At 44.6% G+C, this 23,472-nt stretch overlaps 1 protein-coding gene across 1 annotated transcript; it reads left to right on the forward strand.

The window, feature by feature from the left end:
* Nucleotides 1–1,306: 1,306 nt before the first annotated feature.
* Nucleotides 1,307–19,586, forward strand: LOC306928315 (hepatic and glial cell adhesion molecule-like). The gene is made up of 7 exons (XM_079508333.1): nt 1,307–1,423; nt 7,171–7,518; nt 11,387–11,671; nt 15,253–15,346; nt 16,461–16,519; nt 16,645–16,712; nt 18,841–19,586. Exons 1-7 carry the CDS (start codon nt 1,339–1,341, stop codon nt 19,129–19,131), a joined length of 1,230 nt encoding a protein of 409 aa, XP_079364459.1. The 5' UTR covers nt 1,307–1,338; the 3' UTR covers nt 19,132–19,586.
* The last annotated feature ends 3,886 nt before the right edge of the window (nt 19,587–23,472 follow it).

Here is a 23,472-nt window from a genome sequence, read left to right on the forward strand (position 1 = left end):
GTTTTACTTGAGTGAAAGTATTGTCATCAAATTTATACTTAAAGTTAGATCATGCTATTTTCAAATAGCTAAAGTTTACATAGGGCTGAATTAAGTGGTTAATGCACCAGATGTAGTCGAGTACAAAGTCAAAGTACCTACAGAAATACTCCACTACCTAAAACATGTACTGTAGTACTACTTGAGTACATTTATGTACTTAAGTTACTTTCCACCACTGGAGACTATATATTTATATTATGTATGGTACAATAATGGTCGATAATATTGACACATTTCATTCAAGGATATGTTTTGTACAGTATTATCTTTTTATTTTTTAAATACATTTTTATTTCATTTTTAGATGGAAGGCACGTGTACAGGCATACAACAAAAATGCACTTAAAACTACAATCAGTGGCTTGCCCCAGTGGCTTGCCCCAAATCCTACCCCCAAACCCCAGCACCAACCACCTTTGACGAAAAAAAAAGAGAAAAATATAGTAATGATTATAACAATTAAATACAACATAAAGCTCGAGACTATACAATTTTTAATATTATGTATGGTACAATAATGGTCGATAATATTGACACATTTCATTCAAGGATATGTTTTGTACAGTATTATCTTTTGTTGAGTGCTGGAAATATGTATTCGAGCAGCAGCAGCAGCAGCAGCAGCAGCAGAGACATCAGCAGCAGCAGCATCAGAGACAAAACAACCAAAGACAAACGCGACATACAAAGCACACACACATACATACCACACACATTGCCTCGTGTGCTGCTCGCACGCACGTTGGCTGTTCATGTGTACACTATGTACCCAGTATAGTCCCAGCCAGCTGAAGCCAGCCCCGAAGGAATGGCTGTGTGCTTTGTAAGGATGTGCCATGGTGGTTAAATCATGCTAACCCATTCTGTACGGGAAGCCGTTTTGCTGTTTCAAAGCATTTAGCTATTGAAAAATAGCAGATCTACAAGCTCGTAGCGCGGCACCGAGTGCCGCGCTGGTAGATCTGCTATTTTTTTTAAAGTCGTGAAAATGTGGCGCAAATCTTTGAATATATATTTCTTTCAGAACGAAAGTTTTTAACTCAAATATTTGCTTCTGGGGAGGGGGGGGGGGGGGGGGGGGGGATGTCCCTGGAACAACATATTTCCAGATGGGTGTCGGCGGCCAATTACATATATTTTTGGGGGTCCGTCCTTGACATGAAAATGTTTGAGAACGACTGAGATAGAAACGTAGGTCTTTCAGAAAACTGTCATGATTTAGAAGACATTTTGTAGAATGGTCCTCAGATCTAAATGGGCTAATGACCCGGGAGACCAGAGGAGTTTAGAACCAAGATGACGGCGCTGAGGAGGGAAGTTCCCGCAAAAGCCAATCGTCGGCTGCTATTGTCTGTGAGTCTCCTCGTTTTGTTCCACTCAGGTATGTAATGTTTTTTAAAATTATATAATTGAGTGTAAAATAAGTTATTAACTTGTAACTAAATGATGCTGATGTAAAAAAAAGGGGACACGCCTTTCATGATGGTGAGCATGGATGGAAGTTTTGGAACTAATGGTGTAAAATGCTGGTTTGGTTTAGATTTAGACAGAAAAAACATTTGTTCACATATTTATTCATAGTTCCACTGGTTTCACCTTGACCATATCCAAGTGATATTTCACAAGAGCAGAACATTAATAGTAACCAAAATCTGATCATGAAGTTCCCAAAAATAACCTAATAATAAATAATAATAATATCTGTGATTGAATATGGCATTGCATGACTAAGATGTACGCAATGTAGGTGCAATGCAAACAAAAAACAATGTGGAAAGTTATGTGGGCAGAAGAAGTATGTGTGGGTAAATGTATATTCCGTACAGTGCCCACTCTTCCTCTGTGCCCACTCCTCCTGAGTCCCGCATCCTTTATATTCACGTGAACACATAACGTAATCGAAATCACTGGATAAAAGCACACTTATAGAATAGATAATCCACAATTATTTCCTTGCCTTTTACTGATCTTGTGTTATCTTGATTTGTTTAATGTTTGGGTATTTCTTGTTTATTGTGTTCATTATGTTAGATCATGTCACTTATTTGTTTTTCTATTTTTCTATTGTGAATTTTCTTGTTATTCCTGTGCAGCACTTTGTGGCTCATGCCTAGAAAGGTGCTATATAAATAAAGTTATTATTATTATTAATTATAATCCAGCAAAAACACTATGAAATACTTTGTGCTTCAGTCAGAAGAACTGCTGACTCACTCCACATCTTCCCACCTCTTCAGACTCTAGGCCTACCTCAGAGCCGATCGACTCTTCATCCCTCCATTCCCTTTCTTGTTGCCTATTCTTGTTAGGTGCTATAGTTATATATGCTATACTTACTTCACACATAATGCTGTGTATATCATTTCGATAGATAAGGTTAATTCTTTGGACTCTCTTTACATGAGCATTTTTACGCTGTCGTTTGTTGACTTGGGTTTGTGTCATTTAGTCCATATCTTGCCCTCAAGCCACGAGCATCTGATTTAATGCCTAAATTATAAATTGCTTGTGTCCATCTATGTCAAATTATAGCAGTATACATCTATACACTACGGGCTGAATTTTAGTCCATGCTAAAGCCCTTATCCCTAAACTTCTTTGCCTTTTTTCACTATTTTGAAAAACATTTTTGAATAGTTAAAATAGACACTCTACAAGCTCACACCGTGTGGATGTAGATTGGCTAGTTGAACTAATAAAACATGTTTTTTTTTTCAAAATAGTTACAAAAGACAAATAAGTTTATAGTGATAAGGGGTTTAGCGGTGACGAAAATGGAGCCCCTACTGTACATGTACCATATCCTCTATGTATTACTGTACATGTACCATATCCTCTATGTCGTAATATTTATTTTAGTGAAGCAGACTGACGTGTTCGTGTATAATGATGTAAAGAAAAGAAGAAAAAAAGGAACAATCTGTAATCATTAATGTAAGGCGCCGGACAAAGTTACATACTGTTACTAAACAAACGTGCATGCTCCCCCCCCCCCCCCCCCCCAGCTGTGTCTCAAAGCAGTGGTTTGTATGTTGTTGCGGCCGTGCGCTTGTGTTGTGTCATTGTGTGTGTGTGTGTGTGTGTGTGTGTGTGTGTGTGTGTGTGTGTGTGTGTGTGTGTGTGTGTGTGTGTGTGTGTGTGTGTGTGTGTGTGTGTGTGTGTGTCAGCGGAGCGGGAGACACTGGGCCTGCTGTGTTCGTGATGTTGGACAGTGTTGCTGTGAGTGCTCTTTTCACGGCGCTGACATACAGAAGGAAACAAGACCAAAAACAATCCCCTGCCTTTGTTTGTTCCCCACAAGACAGATCCGTATATATACTTCGTCGTCGTGCGGCAGTGTCGCTCGCCAGCAAGGAAATAGCTGACCTACAAGGGTTTTCGCCTTAGCGACGCCCTGTGGGCTTGTAGATCGACTATTGTCGCCAAGCGCGTGCGGGACACCGCGGTACGGCGCATGGGAGCGTAAACTTAAGCATTGCCATGGCGATTGAGGAGCTGCTATGCAAGCTTTTGCTCGAGCAGAGTGGAGAGGGAAGAATATGCCCACGCCAAGTTACTGTTAGTTTGGTGGCGGTGGAACGTAGTACATTTACTGTATACTCATTACTCATAGGAGGCTTTTGCTATGTTTCACCAGTTACAATTGAAACGGGCCTCCTCCCTCAGCTGGGGGGCCAAACTGAAGGCCTCCTCCCTCAGCTGGGGGGCCAAACTGAAACGGGCCTCCTCCCTCAGCTGGGGGGCCAAACTGAAGGCCTCCTCCCTCAGCTGGGGGCCAGCTGAGGGAGGGGAAACTATGTTTCACCAGTTACAATTGAAACGGGCCTCCTCCCTCAGCTGGGTGGCCAAACTGAAGGCAGGACTTTGACTTGTTGTAACTGAGTATATTCCTTCGTTGTGTTGGTATTTCGACTTTTACTTAAAAGTAAAAAAGCAGGCCCGCAGTTATACAGCTCAACCGTCCGCGGGCACCTATAGGCATGCTGAGCCAGCCTGACGGCGTGCTGCGGGTTCGACTCCCGATCCCGAAAAAAATAGCAAATCAGAGTACTTCTTGGACCAGCACTGCGTGTGTAGATCTATGCCAACAGGAGGCTTCAGAGCAGTGTTCTCTCACTCTGCCCCACGCAACGGCCACTCCTCCAGAACCAGACCCGGAGCTTCAGAGCAGTGTTCTCTCACTCTGCCCCACGCAACGGCCACTCCTCCAGAACCAGACCCGGAGCTTCAGAGCAGTGTTCTCTCACTCTGCCCCACGCAACGGCCACTCCTCCAGAACCAGACCCGGATCTTCAGAGCAGTGTTCTCTCACTCTGCCCCACGCACGGCCACTCCTCCAGAACCAGACCCGGATCTTCAGAGCAGTGTTCTCTCACTCTGCCCCACGCAACGGCCACTCCTCCAGAACCAGACCCGGATCTTCAGAGCAGTGTTCTCTCACTCTGCCCCACGCACGGCCACTCCTCCAGAACCAGACCCGGATCTTCAGAGCAGTGTTCTCTCACTCTGCCCCACGCACGGCCACTCCTCCAGAACCCCAGACCCAGAGCTATAATGTTCTTACTGGCGGAGCCAGAACACTCATGGCATGCACATTCTCCCTGCCCACACCGACCCAACCTTTCTTCCTCATAGTGAATGTGTCTGCCGTGCCGTGCCGCCCACAATTTCTGCAAAGTCACGCAGGAATGCAGGAATGTGCATTTCTTGAGGGACACGCGCCGGGTGGTTATCTGCTGTGATGGTTAGTATACAGCCTATAGGCCTAGGGTGGTTATCTGCTGTGATGGTTAGTATACAGCCTATAGAGCGTCGCAGTCCCGCCCCCTCGAGAGACCCGGAAAAGAAATCCCCGTTCATTTTCCTCATAGACTTTTCAGAAAGTATTTATTTAAAGACGTTTACGCCGCGGACAAAGCCAACTCTTGTCGTGACAAATCATGACAATAAACACAATGTAATGATCTTAAATCCCTTTATTTTAAATTGTTTTGTAGTAATAGTACAACATAAACATTAAAGAGACTTTAGTTCACTGTACAATACTTTAAAACAGTTGTCATGTTGCACACATGCCTAAAATAGCTCTTTTTTGAGCCGCCCTCGTTGAAAACAATGTATTTCCAAATCCATCTTGTCTCAGTTCAGGCTGCATGAACAGCGCTCGAGCGCTCGGTTTCTGCCCCCTCTAAATCGTAACTCTTCTATTAGATGGCTCTGGGGTGTACCAAGTGCTTGGTTCATGTTTTTATTTGAGAAAGACCGATACGGGTTGAAACGTTGTATGTACTGCCTGCTGTATTCATGAATAAATTTACCTGGAGCATTACAAAGTGAGTTGCGAGCCCTTGCTTTTGTTTTTGTTCTTGGTTGCCATGTGGTTGCTAGGTGGTTGCAAAATAGGGTGTAGTGTAGTGGGTGGTAATAGCATGTAGTTATATGTAGTTTCTAAGCAGTTGCTATAGTATTTATTATGTGGTGGCTACGGTGTTGCTGGTACACATAGTATTTGCAATGGTGTTACTAAGGTGCAACAAGCTGGTTGACCTTTCCATCTAGACTATATGAACAAACTCAACCCCATCCTAACCTCTCCCATCCACTCTATGGCGAGCTGCAGAAGAGGGTAGCTTCCTTCAGCTACAGGCTCACACTCTCTCGCAGATGAAAACGGAGCATTACATTACGTTCTTCTATGCCAACTGCCGTCAGACTCCATAACGCATACGAAGTCTCTCCCATAATGCATATGGTTGTGTCGCAGTGTTGATGTTTTTGACAACAAATTTAGATTTTTAGTTTCAGTCATCATATAGTCTCTTGAATAGTTTTCATTTCGTCACATTTTAGTCACCTGGATTGTTTCAGTGTTAGTCTAGTTTTTGTCGACTAAACCTACAGTTGATTTAGTCGACTAAAATGAATTTTGGCGGGCCTTGCTGCCGTCGTAAGCTGGCATGCTGAAAATAGCAAATCTTGTAGATCGGCTATTTTCAGCATGCAACCAAGCGTAAAAGGACTTGTCCACTAGTCACTTCCTAACATTTTAGTCTAGTTTTTATTTGTTGACGAAATTGTCAATAGTCTTACTCTTAATTTTAGTCATCATAGCTTAGTTTTTATTTAGTTTCCAACTTTCCATTTAGTTTTCGTCAGGTAAAAAATCTTGTCGACGAACATTTTTTGTCATAGCATTAGTCCACGAAATCAACACTGCTGTGTCGGCCCTGCATGGACTTGTTCGATATTGTCCATCTGAAAGAGCAAGATCTGAAAGTGAGGAAGGCGTGACTTGCATGGAGGGCCCTGGACGGCATGGCCAGTGTATGGAACTCCAACCTCCCCCGTCAAACCAAACTGTTACTCAGCTTCTTCTACGCAACGCTAGAGTCTGTTCTCCTATACGGCAGTGAATGCTGGACCCTGAAGCCAACCCTGCAGAAGTCTATAGACGGGTGCTACACCAGCATGCTGCGTGCAGTACTTACGATCAGTTTATACATGTTACCATTCCCTCATACCATGAGGGAATACCAAGGGTGAGCCAGAAAGTATAGCAGTCAGGAGAATGAGACTAGCATAGACACAATGCATGGCCATGGTTTGATTTGTAAAACACAGAGGGCGGTGCATTTTGTAAACCACATTTATGTCCTACGTATATGCTTGCTAAACATAAAAAAAAAAAAAATCACACTCATGCATTGATGCTATAACTTTAGCGACTTTTTCCAAGATGGAAGCCAAAAGCGGCAGAAACATCACCAGTCCCAGCTCCCTTCATAACCATGGCCTGTCCGTTCTCTATGTCTCTATGTCTCTCTCTCTATAGGCCTGGTGGGGGCGGTGAACATCACCAGTCCCAGCTCCCTTCATAACCATGGCCTGTCCGTTCTCTATGTCTCTCTCTCTCTCTCTCTCCATATGCCCAGTGGGGGCGGTGAACATCACCAGTCCCAGCTCCCTTCATAACCATGGCCTGTCCGTTCTCTATGTCTCTCTCTCTCTCTCTCTCTCTCCATATGCCCAGTGGGGGCGGTGAACATCACCAGTCCCAGCTCCCTTCATAACCATGGCCTGTCCGTTCTCTATGTCTCTATGTCTCTCTCTCTCTCTCTCTCTCTATAGGCCCGGTGGGAGCGGTGAACATCACCAGTCCCAGCTCCCTCATCAGGGGCACGATGGGCGGCGAGGCTCTGCTCTCCGTGTCCTACAGCAGCATCAGTCTGGACCCGCCCGTCATCAAGTGGCTGCTGCTGCAGCAGCGCGACAAGCCGGTCACCGTGGTGCAGTCCATCGGCTCGGACATCATCGGCACGCCGCGGCCCGAGTACCGCGACCGCATCATGGTGTTCCCCAACGGCACGCTGCTGCTGCACAACCTGCGGCTCTCGGACGAGGGCACGTACGAGGTGGAGATCTCCATCACGGACGACACCTTCACGGGGGAGGGCAGCATTGACCTCACCGTGGACCGTAGGTGGACCGACGTGGTTGTTTTCAGTGGTTGGAGAGAAAATAGTATACTCACATGTTGCAGTGGTGGAAAGTATAACTAAGTACTTTTACTTAAGTACTGTACTTAAGTACAATTTTGAGGTATTTGTACTTTACTTGAGTATATTTCCAATTTCCAATACTTTTACTTATACTCATCTCCACCATAGCAATTTTGGTTACATCTCAGAGCCAAAATGTTTACTTTTACTTCACTACAATTATTTGAAAACTTTAGTTACTATAGATACTTTGGATATTTACATTTTGACTAGAGAACATACATTAACCACTTCAAACCTATATACATTTCGGCCATTTGAAAATAGCCGATCTACAAGCTCACAATCGCATTGCGACGCACGTGAGCTTGTAGATCTGCTATTTTCAATAGACTTTGTACACATTTTGAATTTGTGAAATGGCACATTCTGCACAATGAGTACTTTTACTTTCAGTACTTTAAGTACATTTTGATGACAATACTTTTGTACTTTTACTCAAGTACATTTTCAATTCCGTACTAAATTGCAGTATTGGTACATTTACTTAAGTAAAACAATTGAGTACTTTTTCCACCACTGCTCACATGGCGATGACCCCGGTATGGAGTATCAAACCCCTGTTTTGATACTCAATGTAATTTGACTCATGATGAGACTATTTTGTATTACAGACCTGCGGATGGAGTTTTTTTTGTCACCCGCAACCGCAAATTCATTATCCGCCCGTTATCCAACCGCATCATCCTATTTAATAATGTATATTAACCGCATCATCCGCGGTTACCCGCGGCTAAATCTGCCATCCGCAGGTCTCTACTGGCTTGGGACACCACAATGGAAATATATGAGGGCATAACTCATAACTCAACTCACCCGTTATCCAACCGCATTCATTATATCATCCTAGTTATATTAACCGCACCATCCGCCGTCCGCGGTTAACCGCAGCAACCACGGCTAAATCCGCCATCCGCAGGTCTCTATGTAATTCGGGGGGTGGGTCACATTTCTGCAACAAACGGTGACATTTCGGTCCCCCTATGAATGGATGCAGTCCTTTAGAGCACTGGTTCCCAAACTTTTTCACGTCAAGGACCCCCAAATTGACACTAATTAGCCCACAGACCCCCATTTGAAAAATATATGCCAGGGACCCCCATAAGAGAAGATTTTGACGGCTCTAGCGGTGATTCTCAACCTGTTTAATTTCAAGGACCCCCAGTTTGACATGCATTAGTATACGGATCCCCATTTAATGGCCCAGAGATAGAACTCTGGGACCCCCAATTTATATTGTAAAATCAATGCTAATGTAACTCTGAGAGTGTACGGGTCCATTTGGTTCCATTTGTATACTCTGAGTTACAGACCCATAAGGGTCCATTTGGTTCCAAATGATCATTTAGCTGGGTCCCCCTGGAACTCCCTCAAGTACCCCTGGGGGTCCCCGTACCCCACTTTGGGAAACACTGCTTTAGAGGCCCCTCAATGTGTGATTTAAAATGTGTGGCAGATTGGTCTTTTGGCATTTCTTTCCAATCAATCATATATCTAGTCTGAATAGAATAATGGGAAAACATGACAGTGATACATGTTGATCAAATGATTCCAGACAGAGCACCGATTTGTGTGAGGTTGTATATGACTAAATGAAAGACAGACAGGGGCGAAGGCATAATCGCCAGCCACCTCCAATGCAGCCTCTTGGCTTGGAGTAGATAAATATGATGTCATGTTATCATTACTTGAGCAAAGTGGAAATGTTGCACGCAGAGTGCATACCTCCGCCAACGCACTTCATGCACAAACACAAGCTCTATTCAGAGCGCTTGGGAAGACCTTTGGCATCTGCACAGATGAATAATGTATACGCCATGCATTCCAGACACATGTACTGCTGATAGTGTGAAAATAACTAAACCATGTAATTGCTCTTGGAATTTTGTCTTCAAGGCAACCAGGAGCTGAATAAACCATCTCTTTTTTTTCAGCAATACATAGCAATACATATATATATGCCTATATTGCCTGTTCGAACCTGGGCTCCCCCAGAGTTAGTGTCGAAGTGTCCTTGAGCAAGACAAGGGGCGGCGGTGGCTCAGGGGTAGAGTGGCTGGATGGTAACCACAAGGTTGCCAGTTCGAACCCTGTGGGCTCCCCCAGAGTTAGTGTTGAAGTGTCCTTGAGCAAGACTCTGAACCCCTAATTGCTCCTGATGTGCTGGTTGGTGCCTTGCATGCAGGTTTCCTCCGCCATTGGTGTGTGAATGGGTGAATTGATGCTCAATCTACGTATGTACAATCTATGTAAAGTGCCTTGGATAAAGGCGCTATAATATATCCCCAGGAAATAATTAAAAAATCCCCTACTCTATAGATACAGATTATGATGAGAGTGACTTCTAAGATGCCTAGTCCATTAAAACACGAGCCGTTAATACCGCCATAGCATTATTATTAGTTTGCTAATTAACTGACTTAATCCCCCTCGTCTTGTCATTGTATTTGTCGCCTGCCAACACTCCATTTGTACTGCAGTCGCTGCCTGTCGCTGCCAATGATCCTCCCTCCCTCCTCCCTCCCTCCCTCCCTTCCTCCCTCCTTTCCTCCCTCCTTTCCTCCCTCCCTCCCTCCTTTCCTCCCTCCCTCCCTCCTTTCCTCCCTCCTTCCCTCCCTCCCTCCCTCCTTTCCTCCCTCCTTCCCTCCCTCCCTCCCTCCTTTCCTCCCTCCCTCCCTCCTTTCCTCCCTCCCTCCCTCCTTTCCTCCCTCCTTCCCTCCCTCCCTCCCTCCTTTCCTCCCTCCTTTCCTCCCTCCCTCCTTTCCTCCCTCCCTCCCTCCCTCCCTCCCTCCCTCCCTCCCTCCCTCCTTTCCTCCCTCCCTCCCTCCCTCCCTCCTTTCCTCCCTCCCTCCCTCCCTCCCTCCTTTCCTCCCTCCCTCCCTCCCTCCTTTCCTCCCTCCCTCCCTCCTTTCCTCCCTCCCTCCCTCCTTTCCTCCCTCCTTTCCTCCCTCCCTCCTTTCCTCCCTCCCTCCCTCCCTCCCTCCCTCCCTCCCTCCTTTCCTCCCTCCCTCCCTCCCTCCCTCCTTTCCTCCCTCACTCCCTCCCTCCCTCCCTCCCTCCCTCCCTCCCTCCCTCCCTCCTTTCCTCCCTCCCTCCCTCCCTCCCTCCCTCCTTTCCTCCCTCACTCCCTCCCTCCCTCCCTCCCTCCCTCCCTCCCTCCCTCCTTTCCTCCCTCCCTCCCTCCCTCCCTCCCTCCCTCCTTTCCTCCCTCCCTCCCTCCTTTCCTCCCTCCTTTCCTCCCTCCCTCCTTTCCTCCCTCCCTCCCTCCCTCCCTCCCTCCCTCCCTCCCTCCTTTCCTCCCTCACTCCCTCCCTCCTTTCCTCCCTCCCTCCCTCCCTCCCTCCCTCCCTCCCTACACGCCACATGTCTCACCCAACATGGAATTAATTTCTGCCGGGGATTTGTTATGCTTCCATCATTTATTATTTACAGAAACCATGCAGTGCCACATACATAATCTGGAACAAACTCCCAGAAAAAGGGCAGGTTCCGTTCCAACCCTTTTTCTTTTGAGTTTTCTTCTTTCTAATTATTTGTTTTCTTCTTTCTAATTATCTACAAGCTCACAACACGTCGCGCTGCGACGCGTTGAGAGCTTGTAGATCAGCTATTTTCGGGGCGCAACCAATGACCCTTTACCTATAGAGATGTGGGATAAAAAATGTATTCAATTATATATATATATCACCAACGTTCTCCCCCCTCCCCCACAGAGCCCATATCCAGGCCCTACGTCGACATGGAGTCAGTTATTCACCACCAATGTTCTCCCCCCTCCCCCACAGAGCCCATATCCAGGCCCTACGTCGACATGGAGTCGTCGTCGGTGCTGGAGCGCAGCGAGAACGTGGTGCTGAACTGCTCCCACGAGAACGGCACCCGGACGTCGTACAGCTGGGTGAAGGGCGGCAAGGCCCTGGCCAACAACGAGTCACGCCTCTTCCTGTCGCACGACCAGCGCTACGTCACCATCACGCGCGTGCTGATGACCGACGACGACATCTACAGCTGCGCCGTGGAGAACCCCCTGGGAGGGATGAAGAGCCTGCCCATCAGACTGTCTGTTTACAGTAGGTGATGCCCATCAGACTGTCTGTTTACAGTAGGTGATGCCCATCAGACTGTCTGTTTACAGTAGGTAGATGCCCATCAGACTGTCTGTTTACAGTAGGTGATGCCCATCAGAATCAGACTGTCTGTTTACAGTAGGTTAGGTGATGATGAGACTGTCTGTCTACAGTAGGTGGTGCCCATGAGACTGTCTGTCTACAGTAGGTGGTGCCCATCAGACTGTCTGTTTACAGTAGGTGATGCCCATGAGACTGTCTGTTTACAGTAGGTGATGCCCATCAGACTGTCTGTTTACAGTAGGTGATGCCCATCAGACTGTCTGTTTACAGTAGGTGATGCCCATCAGACTGTCTGTTTACAGTAGGTGATGCCCATCAGACTGTCTGTTTACAGTAGGTGATGCCCACCAGACTGTCTGTTTACAGTAGGTGATGCCCATCAGACTGTCTGTCTACAGTAGGTGATGCCCATCAGACTGTCTGTCTACAGTAGGTAGACTGTCTGTCTACAGTAGGTAGACTGTCTGTTTACAGTAGGTGATGCCCATCAGACTGTCTGTTTACAGTAGGTGATGCCTATCAGACTGTCTGTTTACAGTAGGTGATGCCCATCAGACTGTCTGTTTACAGTAGGTGATGCCCATCAGACTGTCTGTCTACAGTAGGTGATGCCCATCAGACTGTCTGTCTATACAGTAGGTGATGCTCATGAGACTGTCTGTCTACAGTAGGTGATGCCCATCAGACTGTCTGTCTATACAGTAGGTAGACTGTCTGTCTACAGTAGGTGATGCCCATGAGACTGTCTGTTTACAGTAGGTGATGCCCATGAGACTGTCTGTTTACAGTAGGTGATGCCCATGAGACTGTCTGTTTACAGTAGGTGATGCCCATCAGACTGTCTGTTTACAGTAGGTGATGCCCATCAGACTGTCTGTTTACAGTAGGTGATGCCCATCAGACTGTCTGTCTACAGTAGGTGATGCCCATCAGACTGTCTGTTTACAGTAGGTGATGCCCATCAGACTGTCTGTTTACAGTAGGTGATGCCCATCAGACTGTCTGTTTACAGTAGGTAGATGCCCATCAGACTGTCTGTTTACAGTAGGTGATGCCCATCAGACTGTCTGTTTACAGTAGGTGATGCCCATCAGACTGTCTGTCTACAGTAGGTGATGCCCATCAGACTGTCTGTTTACAGTAGGTGATGCCCATCAGACTGTCTGTTTACAGTAGGTGATGCCCATCAGACTGTCTGTTTACAGTAGGTGATGCCCATCAGACTGTCTGTTTACAGTAGGTGATGCCCATGAGACTGTCTGTTTACAGTAGGTGATGCCCATCAGACTGTCTGTTTACAGTAGGTGATGTCCATCAGACTGTCTGTTTACAGTAGGTGATGCCCATCAGACTGTCTGTTTACAGTAGGTGATGCCCATCAGACTGTCTGTTTACAGTAGGTGATGCCCATCAGACTGTCTGTTTACAGTAGGTGATGCCCATGAGACTGTCTGTCTACAGTAGGTGATGCCCATCAGACTGTCTGTTTACAGTAGGTGATGCCCATGAGACTGTCTGTCTACAGTAGGTGATGCCCATCAGACTGTGTGTTTACAGTAGGTGATGCCCATGAGACTGTCTGTCTACAGTAGGTGATGCCCATCAGACTGTCTGTTTACAGTAGGTGATGCCCATGAGACTGTCTGTCTACAGTAGGTGATGCCCATCAGACTGTCTGTTTACAGTAGGTAGATGCCCATGAGACTGTCTGTCTATACAGTAGGTGATGGTGATGATGATGATGACGTCTGCCTTGATAGCACTGTTGTTTTTGGCAGCACATTTTGATTTTAGTTTTAGTCTTAGGCTTCACTCACACCTGCACAACAGATTGTTGTATAGCTGATGCATGAGACTTGTTGACTGTTGCAAGCTCGCAATTCATTTCCAATGGGAGTCACATGGTTTGACACAACATTGTTGTTGTATGAGGGGAGTGGGGCAGTCGAAACACAGCCGAAAGCCGTACAACAAAAATGTTGTGTTTCATTTAGTTTCCATGTAGTTTTCGTCAGTGGAAAAAGGTAGTCGACGGACATTTTTCGTCTTAGTTTTAGTCGACGAAAATCAACACTGCTTGATAGCATGCAGTGCACTCCCTGACACTAAAAGTAATACTCTAGAATTCAGTGTTTCAGTTTGATTTACGGTTTATTCTCAGTTTGCTATATGCACACACGCCATTTTGGAAAGAACTTGGGACCCCTTCCCTATACGAACCATGCACGTGTTCGCCCACAAAAGTAACAGTTTCTGACTTGCGCTTTCGTTTGAAATGTACACATGCATTCTGCATATACTGTGAGATACAAATTTAAATCAATCAAAGAGTTCAAAGTTACTGTGCCTATGATGAATTAGCCCTTGGCTAAGTCCCTCCCCCAACCCGTCCTTGTCCAATAGGCACGTTAGCAGCGAGGAAACCCCCATAGAGATTCATGTTAAATGACAGGATTTCTCCATATAAATAATCCACCATTTCAGTAGCAAGAGGATCAAAATGTCTTCTAAATCTAGTCAACCAGGCCTGCAGTATAGGCTATGCACTGGACAGATGTGCATGACATTATTTAAAATAAACTAGAAATACGAGGAAATGACAGAGGGAGAAAACAGTATCCAACATCAACTTTAACGACCGCCCGACAGGACTGTTCATGTTGCACGGTAAGACTATACGGTCATTAGTAGTATTTCCATCACCTGGGTGGGTCAGTCGTGTTACTGTCCCGATGTTAAGCTGTGTTCTTCAACAACACAGCCATGACGTTAAGCTGTGTGTGTGTTCTTCAACAACACAGCCATGACGTTAAGCTGTGTGTGTGTTCTTCAACAACACAGCCATGACGTTAAGCTGTGTGTGTGTTCTTCAACAACACAGCCATGACGTTAGGCTGTGTATGTGTTCTTCAACAACACAGCCATGACGTTAGGCTGTGTATGTGTTCTTCAACAACACAGCCATGACGTTAGGCTGTGTATGTGTTCTTCAACAACACAGCCATGACGTTAGGCTGTGTGTGTGTTCTTCAACAACACAGCCATGACGTTAAGCTGTGTGTGTGTTCTTCAACAACACAGCCATGACGTTAGGCTGTGTGTGTGTTCTTCAACAACACAGCCATGACGTTAGGCTGTGTGTGTGTTCTTCAACAACACAGCCATGACGTTAGGCTGTGTATGTGTTCTTCAACAACACAGCCATGACGTTAGGCTGTGTATGTGTTCTTCAACAACACAGCCATGACGTTAAGCTATGTATGTGTTCTTCAACAACACAGCCATGACGTTAAGCTGTGTTCTTCAACAACACAGCCATGCAAAATAACACTGACAGCTATGAGGTGACGAAAGCTTGCCCTGCATAGCAACGGTTGCTAAGCTACTTGGATTGGCATTGATTGGACGATCGCTTTTTGGGGACGTTGTTTAGCGAGGGGCTTTATAGCCTCGGTAACCCAGACGTTTTTTTAGCGAAAGGATAATTGATTTCACTTCTAGTGTCTGGTGTCTGTATGCAGGGAGAAGTTCCCTGTACATCATCCTCTCCACCGGTGGGATCTTCCTGCTCATCACCATGGTAACCGTGTGTGCCTGCTGGAAGCCCTCCAAGAAGTGAGCGCTCACACATCATTGGCTCGTTGCCCCCCCACCCCCCCCTCCACACACACACACTTTTGTTTGTCTACCTTAGTTTCTAGTTTTTAAAAATAGCAGATCTACAAGCTCGTAGCGCTTGTAGGTCTGCTATCTTTGAAAAATCTTGAAAATGTGGCTGAAATCTTTGAATGTATATTCTATAACGTTTTTAACTCAAATCTTTGCTTCTGAGAGGTTCCTGGAACAACATATTTTCAGATGGGGGTCGGTGGCCAATTACATATCATGTTTGGGGTCCTTGACATGAAATATTGAGCACCACTGATACAGAAACATGAGGTTTTTCAGAAAATCTTCGACGTCAGGCCTAAATGGGTTAACCTTTTTTGTCTAGTTTATTTTTTAGGGGCGCTAGCCCCTCCTATATTCAGCTATAGTGTAGGTTTTTGTCCTATAACACAAACATTAAATGCCATTGACAATGAATGGAGATTATTTTTACATTATACAGAATGTGTCGTCTGATCAAATTGGCAATTTTTGTCCAACACAAACATTCATTTCCCATTGACAATGAATAGAGCATTGACGTCGTATGTATGCTACGGACCCCCGATTTAATGGCATTTCTATCTCTGGCACCCCAATTTATATTGTAAAACCACTGTTAATTTAACTCTGGGAGTGTGCAAATGGAACCCATTTGTACACTCTCTGAGTTACAGACCCATAAGGGTCCATTTGGTTCCTAACTATCTCTAATTGAGCCCTCAAGTACCCCCAGGGGTCCCCGGACCCCAGTTTGGGAACCCATGCATCAAAAACAGATATCTCTATAAGTGTGTGATTAACTGTATACTGGCATTCAATCAATGTATTACATAATGAACTGTGGTTCATAATGTTCACATTATGTTCATAATGTTCACATTATGAACTGTGGGTGATAGAAAAACTAGTATTTTTTATGTATTTATGATATGCTGCATGTATTGTAGGAATACGGTATTGTGTAGCATGATGACTGGTCAGTTTCAGTCTCATGGACCTTTTCCATCTCAGTTGATAGAAATAACATGGTAGGCTATTTAATATTAATACCTATTTGTTTTGTTTGTTTTTTCTTTAGGAAAAAACAAGCCCTTAGAAATCCACTTTTGAAGTCTTACGACCATTGTCAACATTCACGTAAGGATCATTCCTACCCCTGCACTGCAGAGACGGATTATTCTTCACCAAAATGTACTGTAAACATTACTGTAAAGACATTCTTAAATATGTTCTAACGGTTTAAATGCTCTGCTTTTCCACAGTCAACGTTCCGATAGTGATCAAGCCTGAACGAAAGAATCCAGTGTCTCTCTACATCCTGGAGACAAAGGTACGTCTCAGCTGCACTTTCCTTTGACTCAACCCATTTACAATTTACAATTTAGGCATTTAGCAGACGCTCTTAATCCAGAGCGATTTACATTAGGCAAGAACAAAAAGTATGGGAATACATCACATATATAAAATGCATTTCTCAAGAAACATGCGTAAGCTAAGAACGTAACTAGAACATATCTATATAATGACACTATACATATTAACTATACATATATACTATACTTGCTATACATATGTACTATGATGTGCTATGACTACATACAATGCAATTATTGTGCTGTCTACATGACATGCTATAAGTCTGTATAGACCTGAGATCAGATTCTACAAATGTCTTCTAAATCCTGACAGTTTTCTGAAAAACCCTATGTTTCTATGTCAGTGGTGCTCAACCTTTTTCATGTCAAGGACCCCCGGAATTATCTGTATTTGGCCGCCGACCCCCATCTGAAAATATGTAGCTCCAGGGACCCCCCCCCCCCCCTCCCCAGAAGCAAAGATATACGAGTTAAAAACGTTCGCTCTGAAAGAATATATATTCAAAGACTTGTGCCACATTTTCACGATTTTCGAGTGCCGCGCTATGAGCTTGTAGGTCTGCTATTTTTCAATAGCTAAAATATAACATAATCCTTGAAACGCCAAAAGGTGTTCCCGCCCTGAATGGGTTTGGCAAGAAAGTATTGACCGATTCCGTAACGGGTCTCATGGTCGCAGCCTACGTATTTCCTGTAGGCGGAAATCTTTTTTTAGGAACACAAGGCTGCTGTACTTTATACCTCATACTAAGCATTAAAGTATGAGGTATAAAGTACAGCAGCCTTGTGTTCCTAAAACAGAAAGATTGGGTATTGGGTAAGACTGACGTTATGTATCTTTCAGGACCTTTCACTGCTTTGTCTCAACCATTACTCTATGGCTCTGGTCTCAGCCACCGCGGTAGATATTTTGACATTCCGTTTTTTTTATTTTTTATGTTGCCACTACTGTTGGAGCAGCCATAAACTACACAGGTTCATCCTGATGTTCTGGGCATCTTTGTAATGTTAGTGTTAGTAAAAATCAGGTAAAAGAGTAACGTTTGAGGCAGACTAACATCAGTCACTTTTCCATTCACTGTAGTAGAAGCTTGGAGCGGGGAAACCGCAGATGTGTCGTCTCCGCCTACTGGAAATACGTAGGCTGCGACCATGAGACCCGTTACGGAATCGGTCAATAGTTCAACGGTTCAACCACATGGACCCGATCGTCCCTAATCGGGTCCATGTGGTTTTCTGTGAAAATACCAGATCCACAAGTCACACTGCAGTTAGTTTGCGTAGGTCGGCTATTCACATTTTCGCTGAAGAGATTCAGTGTAGAGGGAATCTCTAGGAGCAAGACCTAGTATATAGAGTCCTGCAGGATCCGCGTTCAAAACCCATTTCGTGCCATACCCGCCTTTAGACGGGTTCAAAAGGTTATCACTTGTCTGCCACGCCCATAAATATACGGGTTACGAGACCCGTTTACGGCAGCCGCCTATATGGCCTGAAACGGCATCCATTGCGTCACATCGCGACACATTGTGAATGAGTCACGATGTGACGCATTGTGAGCTTGTAGATCTGCTACTTTCAAAATAACGTATACATTTGAAAACCGGGACCTTCTGCACATTGAGTAACTTTCTACTTTTGGTACTTTAAGTACATTTTGATACCAATACTTGACTGTACCTTTTATACCAGGGGTGGGCAACTGGCGGCCCGGGGGCCACATGCGGCCCCCACCTTCACTTAATGCGGGTCCGCATGTTAATATCAGAATACTGATATAGTATTGATTTCAGCTGTTACAATTCCAAACCCGCTTTAATTACTTCATGACTATAGTATTAAATTAAATATAGCAAAAATAGCTGATATATAAGCTCAAAACGCGTCGATCAGTAGATCAGCTGTAGATCAGCTATTTTTTGCTACGACAGTATATTTATGCACTGTGGCCCCTCTGGAGTGAGTGTGGAAATATATTGGCCCTCGTCATCGTCAAAGTTGCCCACCTCTGCTTTATAGTAAGTAAATTTGACTTGTAACAAGGGTATTTCTACTAATGCACTGTCGATGCTTTCCTTCCAGGGTTCCTTAGGTTCCTTGATGAGTGGCGGGGGCCACAACTCGCCCTGCAACGGCTCCCCGTCCGAGTCCTGCAACGGCACCCCCAGCGACACCAGCTCCATCACCCCCTCGCTCTCCTCCCAGTCGGCCGACCCCCCGGCCTACGACGTCAGGAGGTACCCTCCCACCCCGGCCAGCTCGCCCCCCTCGGGGCGCCGCAAGGCCCCGGCGTCGGCCCGCTCCCCGCATTGTGACTCTCACGGCAACAACAACGGCTTCCAACAGGCCCCGCCAGGCGGCGGACCGGAGTGAAGGGATTACGTAACGTAGGGGTCAAAGAAGCCCTGGACGGCAAAATGCGTGATGACAACAACAAAAAGTGTGGAATAATATAAGACAGTGGTTTTCAACCAGTGGTCCGGGGACCACCAGTTGGCCCTTGAGGATGTTCCAGGTGGTCCCCATGCTAAATGACGGAGAGTTGGTAACCAAAAGGACCATTACATAGATCTTTAAACAAGTGAGAGCGTAAAATGAAACCAAATTTGGTCTCATTTTATGCTCTCAAGAGATACATTATTGTTAAACATCTGCGTTACTTAATTTACAAGAAGTGTACACAATTGGAACGTAGAAGAATTGTTTGCCTGTCGTCTCTCTCCTGTAGTACCACATCAATACAGCATGGAATTGTGGACAAAATCGTATCCAACGACAACTAACTAGTCTTTAGTTTTGGCTCTGAGAGGTTAAATCTCATCAGATGGTGGTCCCCGGCTGAAATGCACAATAAATAATGGACACCCCCCCCACGCCCCCGCCCCTTCACCCGGATATTTCCGACCTTCGTGAATTCTCATTATCGTTTTCATGTAAAGCACGGCGGGGACCGACCCTCAGGGGTCCTTGAGGAGTCCTTACGGGGACGGACTGTAACCGAGACACAAAATGGACCATGATGGGTCCATTTGGTTCCATTTGTATACAGCCGAGGAGTTAAAATAACATTGAGGATTTTCTAGCGTAGATTGGGGTCCCAAAGAGTAAAACAAGGGGTCTGTGACTGTGGGGCTACTCTATTGCATTTAAAACTGGGAGTATTTGAAATTAAATATGCCCATTACTGGCTCTATATTGCCTATGATGACCCTCATGTGTTCTGAAGACTACAGTGCGTACAGCTTTTGTACGGAATATTTCTTAATATTGGATGTCTTTAATGGTATCTGGTAGTGATGCACCGAATATTCAGCCGCAGAAAATATTCGGCAGAAAATGGCTGAAAATGCATTTTCGGCCTATTCGGTTTCGGCCCAAATAGGCAGAAAATATATCACCGAATAGTGTATGCAATTAATGCATTCAAAAGAGCTGAATAATTGTTTTCTGGAACCATAATAGTGATTATTATTTAAGTTAAGTTTTGCCATAACCATTTATTTTGCCATAAATCAGGTAGCTTTAAGGTACGGCCATGACAGCAATGGTAGGAAAAAAGATATATAGGCCTAATATTAATCATATATATTCGGTATTCGGCCAACTGTTTCCTATATTCGGTATTCGGTTTCGGCCAAGAATTTCCCTTTCGGTGCATCCCTAGTATCCGGAATGCTCGTCATAAAACATGCTTGTTTTTATTTCGGCCGACCTCACGCAGACCGCTCCGCGGGGCGGTTCTTGTATATTCTTAGTATTTGTAGTTTTACTGAGGATAAGGTTAGAGTGACTGTGTCTTGAGGCGAGCTTTCCAGCATTCTCTGTTAAATGTAGGCGATGCCAATTCTGTTGAGGATGTAGTAGGTGATGTATGCAATAGAGCACCGAAGTCTGACGTCAATATCGGTAGAGGGCGCAAATCCACAGGTTCATGTACTTTTTATTTGTATTGTAATCCCCATAGGGGGATTTTAGATAAGAACCTCATATAAGAACCGTTGAAAGTAAAATAAACATGTCACCCTGGCCGCTTCACTCACATGGATATGAAAAATCAACTGACTGAGAGAAAACGCTAATGTTACTGCTACTGAATTAGTTACATTTTCGCTAGAAACAGACTGTATCATATTTGAGTGACTGACTGTTGCAAACGATACAGAGACACCTCCCCGACAATAACGCTGAGACAGCTTGTTTATTTTTGGACCACAACGCTTATAGTTGACGATATTAAGATGAGCCCATGTTATTCTCCATAGAGAAATTACTTCCGCGAACCAAGGGAATCGAGGGGATGAGCGAGTGACGTCAGGACTTCGGTGCTCTATTATGTAATTAAAACCCATTCAGGACGGGAACCCCTTTTGGCGTTTTACTTTTAAGCATTACGTTATACTTTAGCTATTGAAAAATATCAGATCTACAAGCTCGTAGCGCGGCACCGAGTGCCGCACTACGAGCTTGTAGATCTGCTATTTCTTTGAAAAATCGTACTGAAAATGTGGCACACATCTTTGAATATATATTCTTTCAGAGCGAACGTTCTTAACTCAAATCTTTGCTTCTACGCTCCCTGGAACAACATATTTTCAGATGGGGGGGTCGGCGGCCGATTACATATAGTTTTTGGGGTCCTTGTCATGAAAAACTTTGAGAACCACTGACATGGAAACATAGGGTGTTTCTGAGAACCGTTATAAGACATTTGTGTAGAATCTGGTCTCAGTCCTAAATGGGTTTTAAGGAAAAGGACAGTTCTGTGAACATGCACAACCAGCACTATCGAGAGCAGCAGTGAATCACCTGCACTGCAACGTCGTGACATTCCATTTGTATCTGTGTGACCGTATTGAACATATTCTGTGAAGGAGTGATTTCCCCATAATTCTCTTTTTTTAACATCATGTGTGATTGTTTCCCATTTAGATGCCCGCTGAGCAATAGACGGATATTAGACTTTCTTTACGTTGACGTTGATTAGCGGTTGTTTAAGCGTCTATATATAGACATTTAGACGTCTAAAAAACTTTCATTTTTAGCCGTTTTTTAATCGCATTTCTAGACGGCCCTTTAGACGCATATTAGACGTCTTATTAGACAAAAGAATGCTCAGTGGATGGTTTGGCGTGACTTTAATGGCGAGTTATTGCACACGTATGCAAATGTCATCATAAAGATGAAACATTTTGAGGACGATAACAGCGACGTATAGAAATAGAGCAACAGAAGAGCTGCAGGAGTCCGACAGTGGCTCTTATTAGGGGTGTAACGATACATTGTAACAGCGATACGATACATGGACGCGGTACATGGTTGACGATGCGATACATGGTTGACGATGTGATATCGTCAATACATGGTTGACGATACGATACATGGTTGACGATACGATACATGGTTGACGATACGATACATGGACGATATCGGTTCATTATGGCGACGCGATACGATACGATCCAATGATTTGAAATCGATACAGTAACTATTTAAAATACATTGACATTATTTTAATGTAAATCCCTCTTTTTCTTTCTCTTTCCTATAAATACCATGCACAAAAATTTAGTATTGATACAATCGATTTCTTTCGCATAGCATTCGATTTGATTCGATACCGATTATTTGCACTGCAAAACAATACGATACATATAGTCAATGTTGCCGTTTTCATTTCGATATACTTCGATTCTTGAAATTCAAATTGATTTTTCAATGCAGTTACTACATCGTCACACCCCTAGCTCTTATATAGATGGGTGCACTTTGGTGATACAGGTAGGACTATAGACAAAAAAAGCTATTTTTCCTTCAAGTTGTCCTACTGCCTAATTCCCAAAGGTGTAAAAATGCAGACTTTACACCGTTATCGGTCGAAACCATAGAGTATAAAGAAGGATAGAGACTGAACTGGCACGAAGCTCCCCCCCCCCCCCCCGCTATTCATGTCAGTGGAAGTTGCTCAGTGGCGTTTTGAAGCACCCGGAAAGAGCCTTCTACTTCCGCCTTTTTTCGATTTGGGATTTGCCCAAAATGCGGAAGTGCAAACGCGCTCAACGTTAAAGCCCAGCTGCACGGGGTTTCCTCGTCATACTTCCACGGGTCCGCCTGCAGTCCCTCCTCTTACCACTAGGGCCCAGTGCTTCAACGTTGGAGAGCCTCACTGGCCCCTTGGTCGAAACACGTAGGATTTTTTTTTATTTGCCTTGCTCATCAATAAAACCATATACATTTTTATTCACCAAAGACGGAGTGCCTTGGAACCCTTTTTTTCTTTACAAGTCTGCATTTTACACCTTTTAAGCAGTACAACTTGAAGGAAAAATACCTCTTTTGTCATTAACAGCAAAGTACTTTGACTTGCTGGTGAAATAGACATGTATTAAGGCCAGCAACCCAACACCATTCATGTCACCTTTCAGTTTGATTTAGCAGCCTAAGTCAGCTTATTGCTGTGGCTCATCTAGAAACAATAAAGTCCATTAACACATGATCAATAACCTATATAATGTACAATGTAAGTTGTTTTTGTACATATGCATTTTGTGAATTATTTAATGAACTAATAATGTAAAACAGTTATGCATTGTCTAGATCAGGGGTTCTCAACCCGTGGGTCGCGACCCCTTGGGGGGTCGCCAAATTATTTTAGGGGGTCCCCAAATTATTTTCCAAAAATAGCAGACCTACAAGCTCGTAGCGCGCCACTCGGTG

This window comes from Electrona antarctica, assembly GCF_951216825.1.
Source record: "Electrona antarctica genome assembly, chromosome: 8".
In the NCBI taxonomy this organism is placed as follows: Eukaryota; Metazoa; Chordata; class Actinopteri; order Myctophiformes; family Myctophidae; genus Electrona; species Electrona antarctica.

Coding starts and splice junctions, on each gene's coding strand:
- LOC306928315 (XM_079508333.1), top strand. CDS start 1,339: ATGACGGCGCTGAGGAGGGAAGTTCCCGCAAAAGCCAATCGTCGGCTG. Junction 11,672..15,252: donor CATCAGACTGTCTGTTTACA/GTAGGTGATGCC, acceptor GTCTGTATGCAG/GGAGAAGTTCCCTGTACATC. Junction 15,347..16,460: donor TGCTGGAAGCCCTCCAAGAA/GTGAGCGCTCAC, acceptor TTTTTTCTTTAG/GAAAAAACAAGCCCTTAGAA.